Source organism: Anabrus simplex, chromosome 2 (assembly GCF_040414725.1).
Source record: "Anabrus simplex isolate iqAnaSimp1 chromosome 2, ASM4041472v1, whole genome shotgun sequence".
Taxonomy (NCBI): Eukaryota; Metazoa; Arthropoda; class Insecta; order Orthoptera; family Tettigoniidae; genus Anabrus; species Anabrus simplex.
In genome coordinates, this window is record NC_090266.1 from 1,090,375,018 (window position 1) to 1,090,393,172 (window position 18,155).

The 18,155-nt window shown below is 39.0% G+C and overlaps 1 protein-coding gene across 4 annotated transcripts in view; it reads left to right on the forward strand.

Annotated features, from left to right (window-relative positions):
- cmb (combover) overlaps positions 1 to 18,155 on the forward strand; it is a 522,232-nt gene that overhangs the window by 250,820 nt on the left and 253,257 nt on the right. For all 4 annotated transcript variants that reach the window (XM_067139692.2, XM_067139691.2, XM_067139689.2 and 1 more), the window contains one exon: positions 6,649 to 6,884. In XM_067139692.2, coding sequence (XP_066995793.2) covers positions 6,649 to 6,884 — 236 coding nt within the window. The remainder of the gene's footprint in view (positions 1 to 6,648; positions 6,885 to 18,155) is intronic.

Consider the following 18,155-nt stretch of genomic DNA (forward strand, 5'->3'; position numbering starts at 1 on the left):
AAGTATTGGTAGGCTATCGATTTTTGTCTGGTTGGCTGCTTCATTTAAATTCACGAATTTCATTTTCAATACGGATATAAAATGGAATTCTTAAATTTAAATCCTCCAATGTAGTCGCAGATGCACTGTCTCGCATCAGTGAAATTGCCAGTTGGACCGTGGACTTCTGTGCCTTGGCATGATCACAGGAAGGGCATGCAGAACTCCTTGATCTGTTGAACCGCGAATCAGCACTTCGGTTGCAGCAAGTCCAGATACCAGGAACCAAGTGGTGGTAAGTCTGCATATTTAACTTTTAACACCGGTATAAGCTGGCAAGAGCAGAGTAGTTATGAGGCCGTATAGGCCAAAAAAATCTGAAGTCCAAATAACGTATACATAGGTTTTGCTCACCAATCTGTCGGCAGATGTTAGGCCAAGATGGTAATGGCCATTTAGGGACGGCACAGATGTTCGATGCTCCACCACTCCGTTGCGAAGACAGACTCCTTTGCGAGAGGTGGAGCCCGAGAATATAAAGCATGATGGAAAAGTCTAGATGTTTAAGATAAGAGAAAGCCAGCATGTTCTAGAAATTACAATGTCACGATCCCATGTCCGTAGGTGTAGCATAGGTGGAGAAGGCCGCAGCGTATCGAGAGGGACGTCGTCACAGTCTCATGTCCAGCAGAGTAGTTGACAACAGGCAAGCACAACAGTAGATAGTAAAAGGCCACAGCAGTGCAGACGAAGAGAATTATGGTGCTAGAAGGTAGGAGTAAGACAGTAGTATGTAGTAGAGAGATCGTAACACAGCTAACTGCTTCCTGATTGCTAGCGTTTCGCCCCGGTATGCTAATTTGGGCTCATCAGATGGTAAATAGCACACCTACCAAGACGCGTGGCTAGTGCATATCGTGGAGGCCACTGCGTAGGCTACTTGGAGCCACCGGCAGTGCAGATGCACTATGAAAGACTTTATGAGTTCTCGGAACTTTACTCATTTTGACGTTTTGCCTAAAATGAACCTTTCATAGCTGCTGGAGTTTTCAGTGATATACTCAATCTTCTGGCACCATCAGGCAATATTCTGTATACAGTACATTTTTATTCTCGAGACCAGAACAGATGCTACACCTTACATATATAGAGGCATGGGAGGTTTTTGGATTGTCTATTACTGTTTTGGTCTTAATATAAGATGGGGATCTTTATGTTTACATTTTTATGTTAAAATGTCCTTATAATAACCAAAGCCATATGTGCACAGCGCAACATTTAAAAAGTTTTTATCATCACTTCCCTCTCGTACTGGCTACTGCAGTGAGTGTACAACGCCTTTTCCAGCCGAGCTCAAGGTCATGAATAATCCAAGATTTCTGGAGTTTTCATTATTTCTTTTAAAGTTTCCAATATACTAGTTATCAGTGATGGGCAGAATTGAATATAATGTATTTGAGAACTTTTTAGAATCGATACTTACATTCAAAACCAATTTAAAACCATATTCTCGAGTTCCACATAAGCACAAGATCTGTATATTAACTTGCAAGAAGAAGAAATACCATTGGTCAGGAAGTTTAAATATCTGGGTTCATACATAGAAAGTGATGGAGGCCTGGAGGCTGGAATACAACACAGGGTAAATAATGGGTGGATGAATTGGAAGAAATTGAGTGGAGTACTGTGTGAGAAGGTCAGTTGTAGGATGAAAGGAAAGCTCTATAAAACTGTGGTGAGACCTGCGATGCTTTATAGTGCAGAAACTTAGCCAATCGTAAAGGCCCAAGAGAGAAAGATGGAAGGGGCAGAAATGAGAATGTTAAGATGGATGAGTGGATTTACAAGAAAGGATAAAGTAAGGAATGATTACATCAGAGGATCAGTGAAAGTGGGACCCATAAGAAAGAAGGTGAAGAAAGTAGGCTAAGATGGTATGGACATGTGCAGAGAAGATGGGAGGACTACATGGGAAAAAGAATTGGAAACCTGGAAATTGAAGGGTCAAGGAAGAGAGGAAGACCAAAAATAAGATGGGGAGACATGGTAGAAGGTGATCTAAGAGAAAAAGGTTGGAAGAGGGAAGAAGCATTGGATAGACATTTATGGAAGAGAAGAATCCCCCAAAACGCTGACCCTACACGATGTGGGAAAAGGCTGAGATAAAGAAGAATTCTCGAGTTCCACATAACCTCTAAAAGTTGATGTAGGCCTAATTTTATGATTTTTAGAAACGTACATATAGACTGGCAGCGAGCAGCTAGTGCTGAAGCCGGAAGCTTTGATGCAATAATGTAAAATCATAGCCGAAATACTAATATTGGACTGAAAATAATGAAAAACACATCAAAATTATATTGATACTGATTATTTAGACTATCATATGTTCTATCTTAATTGGAAAAATGACTCAGTTACATCAGTGTACAAATGCTTAAAATTAGCTAACCTGTTGACCAATCTATGATGAAATCTATTTCATCTCTGTTTCAGTACATTTGACATGAATTTTAAATTCAGCAATGAAGCATTAAAAAGATGATAAACATGTATATCCATTGGGTTTATATCTAAAGCACGAGTGCTTAAACTAAAAAAAAAAAAAAATACTAAAAAACATACTGGTATCTATTATATACAATGCGCTATGACTTTAGTAAATATGTTCTGTTTCATGCCTGCTCACAAACCACGTATTCTCTATAAAATACTGTACATCCCACAAAGGGACCTTCAGGTAGTGGGTCCCACACATTTTTCATAGTAATTACATATATATTTATATTTTTTTACAGTTTGCTTTACATCGCACTGGCACAGGTAGGTCTTATGGCAACGATGGGATGGAAAAGGGCTAGAAATGGGAAGGAAGCGGCCGTGGCCTGGTATGAAAATGGGAAACCACAGTAAACCATCTTCAGGGCTGCCGACAGTGGATTTCGAACCCACTATCTCCCGGCTCAAGCTCACAGCAGTGCGCCCCGAAACCGCACGGCCAACTCGCCTCATTATTAATGGTAGGCCTGCGTGAAGATGACTTCTCGAATACAAATATCCAAAAGACATTGCGCCACATATTGAGGCTTTCTCTAGAAAATCGGCTTTGAAAAATTCCAAGTGCCTGAAATCAACTTAACGTTTGCAAAGGACCAGCGGGCATGTGACTCAGAGGGTACCACCCGGAGTCTTGTAATAAGGACCTCGTTGGTTCAAGTCCCACTGTGTGCATGATTTTCTTTCCCTTCCCATCGCACCATTCTAATATTTCCTTCTATGTATCTTCATGGTGAGAATGTTTATAATTGTTCAAAATGTTGGTACAGAAATGAAAAAAAAAGTTAGGGAGTTGATCATATTTGTATTTTCTCTATTGGAGCAAAATTAAATGTTTCATTTCCTACCCAAAGTTTTTCATTTTTGAATCCAACTTTTAACCCATTACAAATATTTTTATGTAGAATATTGGCAATGAAACATAAGGACAAGAAAGAAAAATAAATCCAACCAGGCAGCTGAACTTCAATCAGTGATACCTCGATGCCTAAAACATCTTACAAAGGGACCTTCAAGTAGAGGGTCTCACACGTTTTTCATAGTAAAGCATTAGGTGTGCTTGCCATGCCCTATAGAACAGTGGTGAGGTGGGTGGAGACGTTCAAACAGGGTAGAGTATCAGCTGCTGATTTGCCTCACCCAGGCCATCCAGTGTCCATGGACAAGGATGTACGGATAATGATGATCAATCAGTGTTTACCAAACGTCCAGATATTTTGGACAATGCCATAATCCTACGCGATAACGCGACAGCTCGCACAGCAGCCATCATTCAGCATCGCGTACAACGGTGGGGATGGGGGGTTCTTCCACACCTGCCTTATTCGGCTGATCTGAGCCCATGTGACTATGATCTAATCCCCAAAGTCAAGAAGCCATTACGTGGACAATGGTTTGCTAACAAAGAGGACATCGTAACAGCATTTCAGAGAGAGGTGTCATGCATTAGCAATACACATGCAGCGAATGGTATTCAGCACCTGCCTCACTGCTGGCAATACACAGTGGAAACCTTCGGTGATTATTTCGAAGGTCTGTAACCAGTGGAGACCTGTCCTTTGTACGTAGTCTTGTGTATTTGCTGTCTATACCATAATAAAACTATGTTTACCAATGGCCTGTGTTCTATCACTTTCCTACGAGAATCTCCTGAAGTCAGAATTTGTCTTCAGGCACTATGCATAAATACATGCCCTATATTTCCAAATGTATATCTTAGATCTTCTGTGTTGTTTCCTGTACACGAAAAAAAAAAAAGAAAAAAAATAGTTGCCATGACTTATGACTCGATCCTCGCATATCTATCATGAAAACATATTTCGAGTACCAGTAGAGAAATGATAACCTTCCCGCTATACATATACATGATAATAGCCTTTCTGAAATTTAACCAGGCGCGAGAGAATATAAACTAAATGCTGAAATCAATGATGCACTCTGCCATATCTTGTGGCATATCACATTCTTACTTAATCGCAGAATTTAGCATTAATATTAAGTGATTGTTTACTTCGGCCTTTATTTCAACAAGTTAACAACTGCTATCGGTCACATTAGTTACGCGTTTATTAAGAAACCTGTTCTCTTACATTTCGATTTTGCTTTACGGAACGGCAGTTGACGGGTATAACTAATAGGTGCATAGTACTTCAAGACTATTTTATTTTTAGGTTGTTGTTCTTTTAAATCCACGTTATTTCATAAGTGAGCAAACCGGTTTGCATATGTTTTTAGCAGTTTATGGCATAAGACTCACAAGTCTTAGACTTGTAGAAAATATGGACTTAGAGACAGTATAATTTTAACACCGTTTTATGTTGCTGATATGGTTTTAAAATTGTGATCAATTTGACGTAGATAAACTTATATGATTGTCAATTTTTCCACGAACTTATATCAGCTGATGATGATGCAGAGGGACGTCGAAACTATTTCTGATTGAAATATAGGTTGTAATTACATCTAAGCAACAATTTTTATGTATTGAATAAGGTGGACCCAAATTATAATAAAAGTTGTAATAGACTCCAACATCGCCTTTGAATGTTGACGAGAGAGCTCGCTATACTGAGGAAACTATACCGAAGATGCTCGATCGTATGCAATATAATGGCTGGGTGCATAAATATCGGTTCCAGAAAAATTCGCACACACGTAATCGCTCATAATAACGGATGCATCAGTGACTGGGCTCTCGCTATAACTGAAGGATAATGCATAGTTAATATAGGAATTTTGAAGGAACAGAATAAACCTGACGTTATAACGGGGTTCTCGTTATATGCCGTACTAGTTTTAGCGGACTTCTACTCTATTTGTAGATAAATGGTTTGGAAGATACACAGTCCCTGAAACTACCTTGGCACCTTCTCAAGGAGCTTTTGTTAGAAGTGTCAACACCATTCTCAAAATAAAGCCTATGACTTCTTCTTTTTTTTTTTTTTTTTTTAATTTTTTTTATTTTTTGGTTGTGATCCTTTCCTTGTTAGGATGCTTATGGGTGGCAAGGTGCATTTCACTCTCCAAACAGCCAATCAGCTAGCTCGTGGCATTATGACTGACAAAGGGTCGACATACTTGCAAGTTTAGTCATTCATCAGTATTAAAATTTGTATTCTACACTAGTGACTTCAGGTATACAAGGTGTTTGTTTGGGAGATAAGTACAAATAGCGATACGGAAAGTAGGGATGAATGTCCACAGTTTGTAAAATATGATTTTCATTAAATTTAGTGAATGGCTTATTCGGGGGAGAAGTTTGAAGTAGAATGCGATGTTTGTGAGGTAGGTAGCAGGTTTGTTCCCTTTGATTTATACCACCCTCTGTAGGTTGCCCTGTTGTACTTCCTCGTACAACCACCATCACTGTCACCACTGCTGTCACTCCCCCCATCCCCCACCCCTTCAGTGTGTATTTATAATGTGTAAAAAGCAATTTTAAGTACATCACTGCACTGCAGCTTTAGGTAGTATGCATGCGTAAGTTGTCTTGAAAATGTTCTACATACAAGAAGCGATCATTTTCACATTGGAAAATATTGTTATGTATGCCAGCGAAGCCCTTAATTGTTCATCGTTAAATACTACCTGAGCTACAAGCATCAAATTTTCAACTTCATTTTTAAAATTTTTGAAGTAGGACATTATTTGACATCTTCTATATTCGGGGCCGTACCAATAACCAGCAGAAAAAATGTTTTTACTTATCTCCCAAACATTCTGTATAGCTTAACAAACTGGCAAGATATGACTACCATATAACCTATACGATATAGATTTGATGTTCATATGTTTGATTTTTCTGTTGCACATGAAGTTCATTTACATTATTCTCTCCTACAGTGTATAATTACTACAACAGAATAAAACTCACTGTATATACAGTAATGTGTATCACCTACAAAGTGTCAAATTGCTATTCTCTCTCTCTATCTGAATTCTTCCATCAAACTTGAAAATAACTTACATTCACTTTTTTCCCATTGTCAGTTCAATTTTTGTGTGCAGAGATAAAGGACATTTGTGCATTAATTAGGTTTTATATTGAAAGTTACAGGAAACAAAATTAGACCTTGTTTCTTCATTTTATATATATTTTTTCTTTTCTTTCATCAGATATCACAGTTAACAAATGAACATCCACAGTCAAGGCTACAGAGTTCTTCACCTGAAAATTTAGATAACATGGAGCAAGAGGAACAAGCTGTTAACCTGTCTCGACAGCGGCAAGCAAGAGGGCAGGGTGGAACTGTACTTTCCAGTGGCCCCTCAACTAAACGTGACAATATTGCTCAAGCAAACATTGTAATGATGGAAGGTACTATATCCCCCAGATTGGACATCAAGTTAGCGTAAGTAATATTTTAAAAATATTTTCTTTTGTTTTGTGAATTCTTAATAATGGTACTTTTAGTATCAGTGCCTTTCCCTTGCACATTCATTGAGCTTCTTAAGTTTCCTTCCACATAATGTATATACTTTTTAAACATGTGATCTACTGTATTGGACTGAAAACTGCACGAACATCGACTATAAACATATATATGTATTGATTAGGCAGACCGCTTAAATACAATATTTAAGTTTATTCTTAAAAATTCACTACTTGATTTTATAGTCAATACGGGTTTATAACGAAAATGAAGCTATTAAAGTTTGTTACTTGTAAAGCAATGCATGAGGTGGGGATAAAATCATCAACTTTGGAGTGTGGATGATTGGAAAAAGATCACCTGGTCCAATGAATCTAGATTCCTGGTTCAGCACATCAACGGCCAAATGCAAGTACACCGATTACCATAGGAGCCAATGCCACTTGGTTGGGCAGAGACAGATACCATGTTCAGTTTATTCTTAAATATTTGCTACTTGATCATGCATTGCTGTAGATGGAATTCAGTCATCATTAGCGTTCGATAGGGCCTTCGACTCTGCAGTCCAAGTCACAACTATAGATTGAGATTTCCCACCTAATCAATACTTAATTTCTTTAAATGTATAGATTCACATTAGAAACACATTTATACTGTACCGGTTTCAATCTCATAGAGATGATCTTTAGCTGCTGAAAAATATTAAAAAGATAAAACAACAAATACAGTGAAACCTCGTTAAGACGTTTCTGCAGGGGACTGGGAAAAAAGAATGTGTTAAGCGAGAAAACGTACTGATGAATATACAAATAAAAACTATCCAACAGGGATATGGAAACACTAGATACAATATTTTCCGACATGGGGCATTTTCCGTTGTGTATCCGTGGGTACAGTAAAAACTGTCGACCTAGGTACCATTTCTAAAGATGAGAGAAAAGTATTCAAAGGTGTGAAAAACATGAGAAAACAAATATGAAAATCTTTTCAGGTAGAGATTATAAATTAAGAAGTACACTGAAAAGTGTAAAAACACCAGACAACAAATATGACAATATATGCACAGGGGCCAACAAAAATATCAAAGTATTATTGCAGATCACACTCTTTGTAACACAAATGTTAGTGGAAGCCTTTTATTTTGGAGTAGTGGGTTATTAAACATTATTTTCTGGTCACACTTGTAGACAATGAATTGGAGGTTACACTTGTACATGTGTGACTGCCAGGAATGGCTGGCCGCCATTTTGAATCAAACAAAACTTCGACCAACTTGAGTGGCGGAGTCGAAACTCGAAGGTGCAAGTTTCAACATTTGCGACTTCTGCATGCTTATGCCATGTCCACTTTCTGACAGATTTTAATTTTGTCTTCATTATTAAGAAATTTTACGACATTTTCTGTATCCATAACTAGGCCATCACAAGACATATATGCACCACTCTAGTAAATTTCACATGATTATATTTCTAATCCAGATATAGGTTACTGTATCACACGACAAATATTCGCTACACTTCACACTGTATTGCTCAACACAAAATGAATTTCTACCTTCTGAATAGAATGCGAAATACAAGCACAAACAGGCTCACTCTGCTGTTCAGCAATCTCACTGCTAGCCGCCAAGTGAAACTGAACATTCCTGAGGCAGACGGCTTGCTCCCCGAAAGTGCAACTTATCCTGTGAAGTTCAGGAAGGCCGTTTCCCATAATCACGCAACTGTGGCAACGGCTCTTACCTGAGCTGGAAATCACGTTTCTTTCACTAGGGATGACAAATATAGTAACATTTTCAGGGCTAGGAAAACAGTGATCGTACTAAGCGGTAATAGCAAAAATTTGTTACGCGATAAGTGAGGTAATTTTATATAGATTTAATACGATGAGAATTGGGACTTCGAATTTATGACGAGCTAAGTGGGAAAACCTGTTAATGAGGAACGAACTAACAAGGTTTCACTGTACATTAATATAATACATTACTTATTCTAAGGCCATTGCTTGCTGCATCATACACAACCATTAATCCGGCTCAAGGGAGATAGGGTCATCTTCCCTATCCTTCAGTTGAGTAATTCTTGTCTGGCGCATCCATGGGTATCCTCCACATCAGTAGGCCGGTGTGAAGGAGAGCTAATTTCAGGCAGGGACCCAGTCTCACGGGGTATAACGTGGAATCCATGCCCAGGGTTATGGGTGAAAACCTTAACAGCATCTTAAACAGAGAAGGAGACATTCAGAATGGTGAAGATGGTGGATGAAGCAACCCATCCTCTCTGGGGAAAATTAGAAGAGGAAACCACTGCCTTGGGGAGAAGAGGGATCTTCAAAGGCCAAGGGAGGAAACCCCAAAAGAAAATCCTCAGATGCATTAGGCTTAGCAGGTCAGCAGATGAGTAAATTTGTACTTGCTTTCAACTATAATACAAGCCTCAGATGGAAGTTTGAAAACGGAAATGGAATTGACAGTTGCACAGTATGATGGTAATGCTGATGGTGTTTGTGCAAATGTTAGATCAAGAAACAAAACCTGAAATATTTTAACAACGAATGGGAAGGGAAATGAATTGATTGACCAAATGGAGAGATGAAAACTCACACATCCTGGGATTAAGGGAAGTAAATTGGAAAGGGAAGGGAAAGGAATGAAGAAACTAAGAAAGGGTTACACCTTGTACTGGATGGGTAACAGCGAAGAGAAAAGAAATGGAGTGAATTTATATTGAATCAGAATGTTGAACCAATAGCTGAAGTTTAGTATGTAAATGAAAGAATTATAATAATGCACATACATGTAAACAAGGAACTACTGAAGATAGTACAGGTGTATGCTCCACAGACAGGATGTAGCGTGGAAGAAAAAGAAGAGTTCCTCAATGAACTGGAAACACATATTGTTGGAGATGGGATCATGATAATGGGAGGTCTGAATGCCTGCCTTGTTATCATACGACCACTAATATGTACACATTCGCCTCTCTTTTGCTGAAACCACATGAGTAATGCAGCATTCAGTTCTTTTAAAGATGATGCTTTCATTGATTTTCTTTTCCGAGCTCGATAGCTGCAGTCGCTTAAGTGCGGCTAGTATCCAGTATTCGGGAGATAGCAGGTTCGAACCCCACTGTCGGCAGCCCTGAAAATGGTTTTCCGTGGTTTCCCATTTTCACACCAGGCAAATGCTGGGGCTGTACCTTAATTAAGGCCACGGCCGCTTCCTTCCCACTCCTAGCCCTTCCCTGTCCCATCGTCGCCATAAGACCTATGTGTGTCGGTGCGACGTAAAGCAACTAGCGATTTTCTTTTAGCGAGTCCATGCGAACAGTCAGAACTTGCCGCAAACTGCTACACCTTGTCTTTATTCTTCATTAGGTCCCACACTCTTGTCACACCCACACTGAACTCTGACGCTAAATTTGAGACTAGTTCACCTTTCTTTAACCGTTCGATTATATTAACTTTATTTTGTATGGTTAAAACTACCCGTTTTCTTTTTAGCGCAGATTTTGATCTCAACATTTCTCGGTTGTTTGAACATTTATTTTCCGTTCTATCTTATAAGTCACTCTCACATTTCCTTACTTTGCACTACTGTACAGAATGTAACCTACCTGTCTACTAATAGCGGAGGTTGACTATGACGGACCGCTAGGCTGGTTTCCAATTCCTGTGCATTGTGAAATATTTACGATGCAGTAGCCTGTGGTGAAAATATTTAACCTTGACAGAGAACGATGTGAAAGATCTATGTACGGTACTCGGAGATATTACACGCTACCAAATAAGTTGTAGGTATCCTTCTGAAGTAGAAATGACCAGCATACCGTACTCTACACTCCATGGGCTGGGAGAAGGCACATTACAGTACATTATTCGTCAGCAATGGAATGGATAATAAAGTTTGTGACTGTTAAATTTGAATAGCATCCCTCTTCTTTCATAACAGTTAAAAGTTAAATAATTGTACACAACATAAGATTCCATAGTAAAAAAATTGTATTAACTCGTGTCTCCAATGCCGATTGCCAGTCTGTGCGCGTGTACGTACAGTAGTTACTCTACGTTATGATCATGGACTCAGGAGTCGGGAAGTCAGTGTACAGTCGCTCCAAAAGAGAATACTGTATCAAGATACCTTGACGTCAAGAGCAGGACTGAGTGGCTCAGACGGTTGAGGCGATGGCCTTGCGACCTCAACTTGGCAGGTTTGATCCTAGCTCAGTCCGGTGGTATTTGAAGGTGCTCAAATATGTCTGCCTCGTGTCGGTAGATTTACTGGCATGTAAAAGAACTCCCGCGAGACAAAATTTTGGCACCTCGGCATCTCTGAAAACCGTCATAGTGGTTAGTGGGACGTGAAACCATTATTATTATTATTATTATTATTATTATTATTATTATTATTATTATTATTATTATTATTAACATAAAAAATGCACTCATTCAGTTTTAGAGTGACTGTACATTGCTTTTAGGAACAGAGATTATTTTGGCAATGGAAAATCCGCAGAACAGTTAATCGAGGGACGGATAATCAAGGTTTTACTGTACTTATATATATATATATATATATATATATATATTGTACCGGGAACGCCGCTACGAGAGAAGTCCGAAGTATGTTTGTTGAACTTCGCGCGAGGTGGAAGGTAGGCAGCCCGCCGAACTCAGTGACGTACTCAGCAAGTGACGTGGCCGCCGTAAGCCAGCTATTCGTGCCATATATGGTAATGTTCCAGCTTACCCTCAAAAGTACATTTTGCGCTACTTTATCGCTATTTTGACACTGCCATCTTAAAAACCATTACAATGGACGTAATCTGTCAAAATTTCAAGAAAATCCACCGAGTATTATAGGAGTGATAAGGGTAGATAATACCCGAGTTCTAGACACTTCCATGCGAACGTGTATAAAAGGAGGACCGCCCGACCTACGAATTCAGTGTTTGTCACTCCGCTGTCTCTGAGACATGGGTGACAGGAGAAGTATTGTGTGTCTCGAACTTCTTGTTGACAGTCTTCGAAATCCAAGTATTGGAACTTCGGTATTTTCTCTAAGTGTTGTGTCGGAACTTTATCATATTCTTGAAGTGCCTGATTGGGACTTTGTTATTTTCTGCGAGCATCGTATTGGAACTTTGTCATATTGACACATTGGAACTTTGTTATTTTTTGTGTGTCGTGATTGGACTTTGATATTTTCTTAAAGTGCCATATGGGAACTTCGTTATTTTTCTGAAGCGTCTCATTGGAACTTAGTTATTTTCACCAAGTGTCACGGTAAGACTTTATTATTTTCTTAAGGTGACATACTGGAACATTGTCATAGGAACTTTATTTTCTTCGAGTGTCGTGACTTTAATATTTTGACACATCGGAACTTTGTTATTTCTACACATTGGAACTTTGTTATTTTTTTGAAGTGCCACATAGGGACCTAGTTATTCGACGACGATTGAAAGGACTTTGAATTTTCACGAGTGTTGTGTACCACATTGAACTTACGTTTCAAACTTATTCGAACTTGTATTTTGTGAATCAATTTCTGGAACATTGAAATTTTCCGAGCGTGTAGGATGAACTTGTGCCCTACCAACATAAACTTTCGTGTGAACGATATGACTTGTTTTCCCAAGTGCCTCATTGAATTTACGTCTTGTAAAAACTGTGAAACTTAGGGGACGTTCAACATAACGTTTAATTGTGAAATATGCATACTTTCCAAGTGCTGCACTGGGACTTGTGTTTTGATTCTTATCCTCATTAAAGACTGTGACAATTCAGAATACGCATGTCGCGTTCCCAGAAAGCCTAGAACTTTCCAGTAGTTTGAGTGAATCCATAATTTATGAAGTCAGACTTTTTCTTTCAAATATCATTTTCTTTAATGGCTATTTACTTCGCCTATTGACAGAAGAAGACAGTTTCCGAGTGCTATTTATTCTGTTCATTGCCAATGTGTTTAAAATCTTCAGAAACTATGCATTAAGAACTGTGGTGACTATAATCCTCTAGAACATTTCAATTTACAGTAAGCTTGCATTATGAACTTGCATTTCTACCAGTACAAAGTCAAAATCATCTTGTTCTTCGAGTGATTATTCCAGAACGTTCTGATTTAATATCTAGAGTGCAGTAACCATAATTAAAAGGTCATATCTGTCCAGACAGTGCCATGAATGTGTGGAGTGCTGTGCAGAAAACTCAAATGTGAATTACGTCTCAAATCGAACCCAGGAACGTGTGCCAATCTTCGAGACATTCCAGAACGTCGAGACATTCCAGAACTCCTCATCCGAGCAGGTGTGGTTCCTGCCCAGGCGATGTCCAGCGCCATCCCAGGACTCGGAGGTACCAACCAGCCACGACACTTCCATGCTGCTGTACGAAGGTGATATGAACTTGCTTTTGATGATCAATAAACTCAATTTATCAAAAGAATCTCTAAAATTGATAATTATACCCCTCTCTGTACCAACTCCAATGATAAAGCCACTCCCTAGGATAAGATCCATGCTCGTTAACTTAATATCAAGCGCCTTAAAGATATGAACACTTTTTACGGGTACAATATATATATATATCTTTTCTTAGAATGTTGTTTTCTTTCTTTGTAGGCATTCTAATATTTTACATGGTTCACCACAAAGAGTTCACAATTATAATACCTATAGTAAGGGATGTTATCACCCAATTCAACCACATAAGAACAAGAATTAATATACCAAGACACTAGATCCAGCTCCAAAGTAAGAAGCATTTTGAAACGAAAAAATTTTAACCAGTTTTGTTAACATTACGACAAAATTGGATTGGCCATTTACAACTGATCCATCTCAAAGTGGAAGATGATCTATTGGATTGGCCATTTACAACTGATCCATCTCAAAGTGGAAGATGATCTATTATAAAAAAATAAAAATAAAATAAATTTTTAAAATATAAGAACCGTACAAATGAAGGGAACTACAGACACCCTATTTTTATATGTCATCATGCACATGTTACCATTAATATAAAAAATTGTACACTGTCTTAGAATAAGTAATGTATTAAATTGATGTATTTGTTTTTTATTTTTTTAATGTTCTTCAGCAGCTGATGATGATCTCTGTGATATTGAAACCGGAACTGTATTAATGTATTTTTAATGTGAATACATACATTCAAAGAAATTCAGTATTGATTAGATGGGAAATCTCAGTCTATAATTGTGACTGTTAACCATCAATACGAACCTGTAATGAAATGAATAACTCTGCAGTCTGATATGCTACAGCAGTGGAAGACAGGATGTGTGGGTGACGTCATCTCACTCTGCTGTACATGCTCCCAGTAAAGACGAGTTCATCTGTGCGACATCACTGCGTTTTGCACTGCTTTCTCACAGCCTCGGTTGATATGGGGGGATGCAGTGATGTAGGATAAACAAGAACCAGATCTGGTGTCAGTTACACAACTGATGCTGTGGACATCATAATGCTAATGCTGCCTGTTTTATAGAATTTGCACGTATTCTTCAAAGGGACTAATAGCAGGAGCATGCAAGTTACTATTGTTTAGAGCGCTACATTTGACTGACCCTGCCAATTCCATACTTACAGTGCCGTTTGTCTAGGCATCATTATGTACTCAGCTCTTTTCTGACGTCACATGAACTCACAGGCTTGCTCTTCGTTCCAACACATCACACTGCCTGAAATTGTTTTCCGGCATGCTACAGTGTTCATTGATCCATATGTTATGAAACGTTGCCCTGATCACCACTGTTGTACCTCTGGGCGATTTCTCAAACTGTGGCCCTGCGATTGTTCCAAACAATGTGCGACAGCCTCAGCTGGCTTCTGGCATCAATAAGCCAATGTCAACACATGGATGGTGTTTTGATATGTACTCACAATAGCAGCAGGTGAGCATACAGTGAGTCACATTGTTTCAGAGAGGCTGATTCCAAGGTCCTGTACCATCACAATTTGACCTCTATCAAACTCGGAGACCGAGCTTGATAGCTGCAGTCGCTTAAGTGCGGCCAGTATCCAGTATTCAGGAGATAGAGAGTTCGAACCCCACTGTCGGCAGCCCTGAAGATGGTTTTCCGTGGTTTCCCATTTTCACACCAGGCTAATGCTGGGGCTGTACCTTAATTAGGCCACGGCCGCTTCCTTCCCACTCCTAGGCCTTTCCCATTCCATCATCACCATAAGACTTATCTGTGTCGGTGTGATGTAAAACAAATTGTAACAAACAACAACAACAAACAAACAAACTCGGAGAGATCACTTGCTTTTCACATTATAATGCCAGAGACACAACTAACAGTGAGCCTTTAGGCCTGCCATATGTATACTATGCTGCCAGCATGCCACTTTCCAGGAGAAATAAATGTTCGTAGGCCGGGGTAGTAATAATTTAATGGCTCATTTGTGTATATAAGCTTAATGAAATTAATGATTGGGAAATTTTTCATGTAAAAGGGAGATTTCAATGATCAAAATGTAGGTTTGTCAGTGCTTATCGCTAATCCTTCATGTTAATAAGCACTAACAATTGACAAGTAAAAACTTCACTACATCTGCTAAAGTAAATATCTTGTTGGAGGACTCTTAACAATATTTCGCTGTCTTCAGCTGACTATTTAGACAAGAACTCTTGATGTCTTATGTCATCACCATAAGGGAAGATTTTGTAAATATATAGTCTGGAAGCATTGTTGATTGTTAAGTTGATTATTTGTATGATATACCTCATAGGTTGAGACAAACAGATTTTCAGTCAGCTATTTAAGTAGTGTTATAGTGTGGTGGGGCTGCGGCAAATTGCTTAGCAGTCATACCACCACCTTTTTTTCCCCCCAAACATCCATCCATCCAAGGTTGTTGCCCAGTAATGTAGTTATCACTAGAGGTGGTTTTTTTTTTTAGCTTTCTGAAATCAGAAATTCAGAATTTTGTAGCATTTATGCATTTGTAATTTAGCATTTTGTAGCAATACAGAGAATTAAAGTCATTTCTGATAATTTTGTAACATCTTTTGATAATTTACAGGTAAAGTTAAAATTCCATTTGCTAGAGCTAATGGTAAAATGCATAATGAACAGTGCACTGTGTCTATGGAGCCGAGCTCTGCATTCAGGAAATATGTGGGTTCAAGCCCCACCATCAGCTGTCTTGAGATTTTTTCTTTTGTTGGTAGTTTCCCATTTTCACTTCCAGCCAAATGCCAGGACAGTTCAATTCATATGTCAAAGCTGATTCCTTCCACCTCCTTACATAGTTTCATTAACCATAATTCATTTCATCATTAGCTCGTCAACTGCGGTTGACCGAGCTCGATAGCTGCAGTCGCTTAATTGCGGCCAGTGTCCAGTATTCGGGAGATAGTGGGTTCGAACCCCACTGTCGGCAGGCCTGAAGATGATTTTCTGTGGTTTCCCATTTTCACACCAGACAAATGCTGGGGCTGTACCTTAATTAAGGCCACGGCCGCTTCCTTCCCACTCCTATCGTCGCCACAAGACCTATCTGTGTTGGTGTGACGTAAAGCCACTAGCAAAAAAAAAAAAAAGAAAGCAACTGCGGTTGGCATCAGGAAGGTCATCCAGCCATATAATCTCACCTCATCCCCGTCCTCATATCAGGAAATAGGACTAAGCAGTAGACAGATATAGGCTAAAGCATAGCAGAAATAAATTACCGTATTGACCTATGCAGTTCCACCCCTACCCCACCCCCATTTGGAAGTGAAAATCTTCATCATTTTTCCACCATGATCGTGTAAAAGTCTTCCATCATCGTGTTTTCTATTTTTTTTAATGTGCAGCCGTGAATATATTAATGTTTGTCCATTGAATAACACAAGAAATAGGCTCACAATGCTGTGTAATATGTCATGACTAGATGCTGCAGAAGTTATCATACAATATTGAAGTACAAAGCTGTCTTCAATGTCAAAATGCAGACGATTTGATCGCTGCCCATAATCTTGCAGTATAAGACACAACTTCTAGTGACTGCATGTATGTTGAGTATCGTAGTGTATGAGCGACGGGGTCGATCACCAGTTATTCAGAGTATCCACCACCTTCTCTGTCGTTTCTGTTTCCGTCGTCGTTTGGCAACCAATAACGAAACTGTTGCTTTTTATGTTCTTAATTTTGCTACGACTTTTCAAAATGCTTACCTCATTTCTCCAAGTCCAAGACGACGTTTCTTCCTTGGAATTTAATGTGACAAACCAAGGGTCGTCTTGCATTCGCGATGCAGCAGTAATGAACACGACTGGCAGCTACCGTAGTAGCCTCGCCGCCTCCCTTCAACACCTACACGCGCACATACAAAACTCGACCTTCAACATCCATATCTTTATTATACATTGCTAGGCGCAGTAGTCTATTGTACAGTGCCTCTGTGTAACGTCACTGGTTCGCGGAAGACAGAATGACATTCTACGAGCGTCTACAAAAACATTTCTCAAATCCGCAAAATGGCATCAAAATATTACTCTTTTGAGCTGATTTTAAGGTTGACCATAATGTACTTCCGAGGCCTAACTGCATAGGAAATGTAATTAGAATTGGAATAGCAAGTATGCGACCCTTTGAATTCTTAGAAAGGCCATTGTTACTCAGTGATTGAGTTATAACATATCTACTCTACGTGATGATTAGTAAAATAAACTATTTTATAGACGGCAGAAATATTTTCGTGATGGATCGTCGTATTGTAGAAACACGTGGAACAGTTATTGCCGGCAAATTTTTCAACGGATTATCGTCGATATTATGATGCCAGTTTTACGTTAATGGTTATTAAACACGCGGAAATGAAGATTAATTGTGCAGCCGCAAGAAAATACGGCATAACTAAAGCCAATGTTTGGCATTAGCATGAAGATAGTGATAGCTTAAAAATGCATACTGTACAAAAAATGCATTCAGTAGCCTGCAAGAAGGGCATTTCACAGAATTTGAAGATGAAATTATGAGGTACGTGTGCAAAAAATGCAAGGCAGAATGGCCATTCCATGGCGCACAAAACTCGTTGATATTCTACATCTGCGTCTTTATTGTACTGTACATCGCTAGCCACTGAGGCCAGCAAGCTGTACCTTAATTAAGGCCACAGTCGTTCCTTCCCACTCCTAGTCATTTCCTATCCCATCGTTGCCATAAGTCCTATCTGTGTTTTTACAACTTAAAACAAATTGTAAAAAACACAGTGACACTGTTCAAGGAAATCATGGAACATA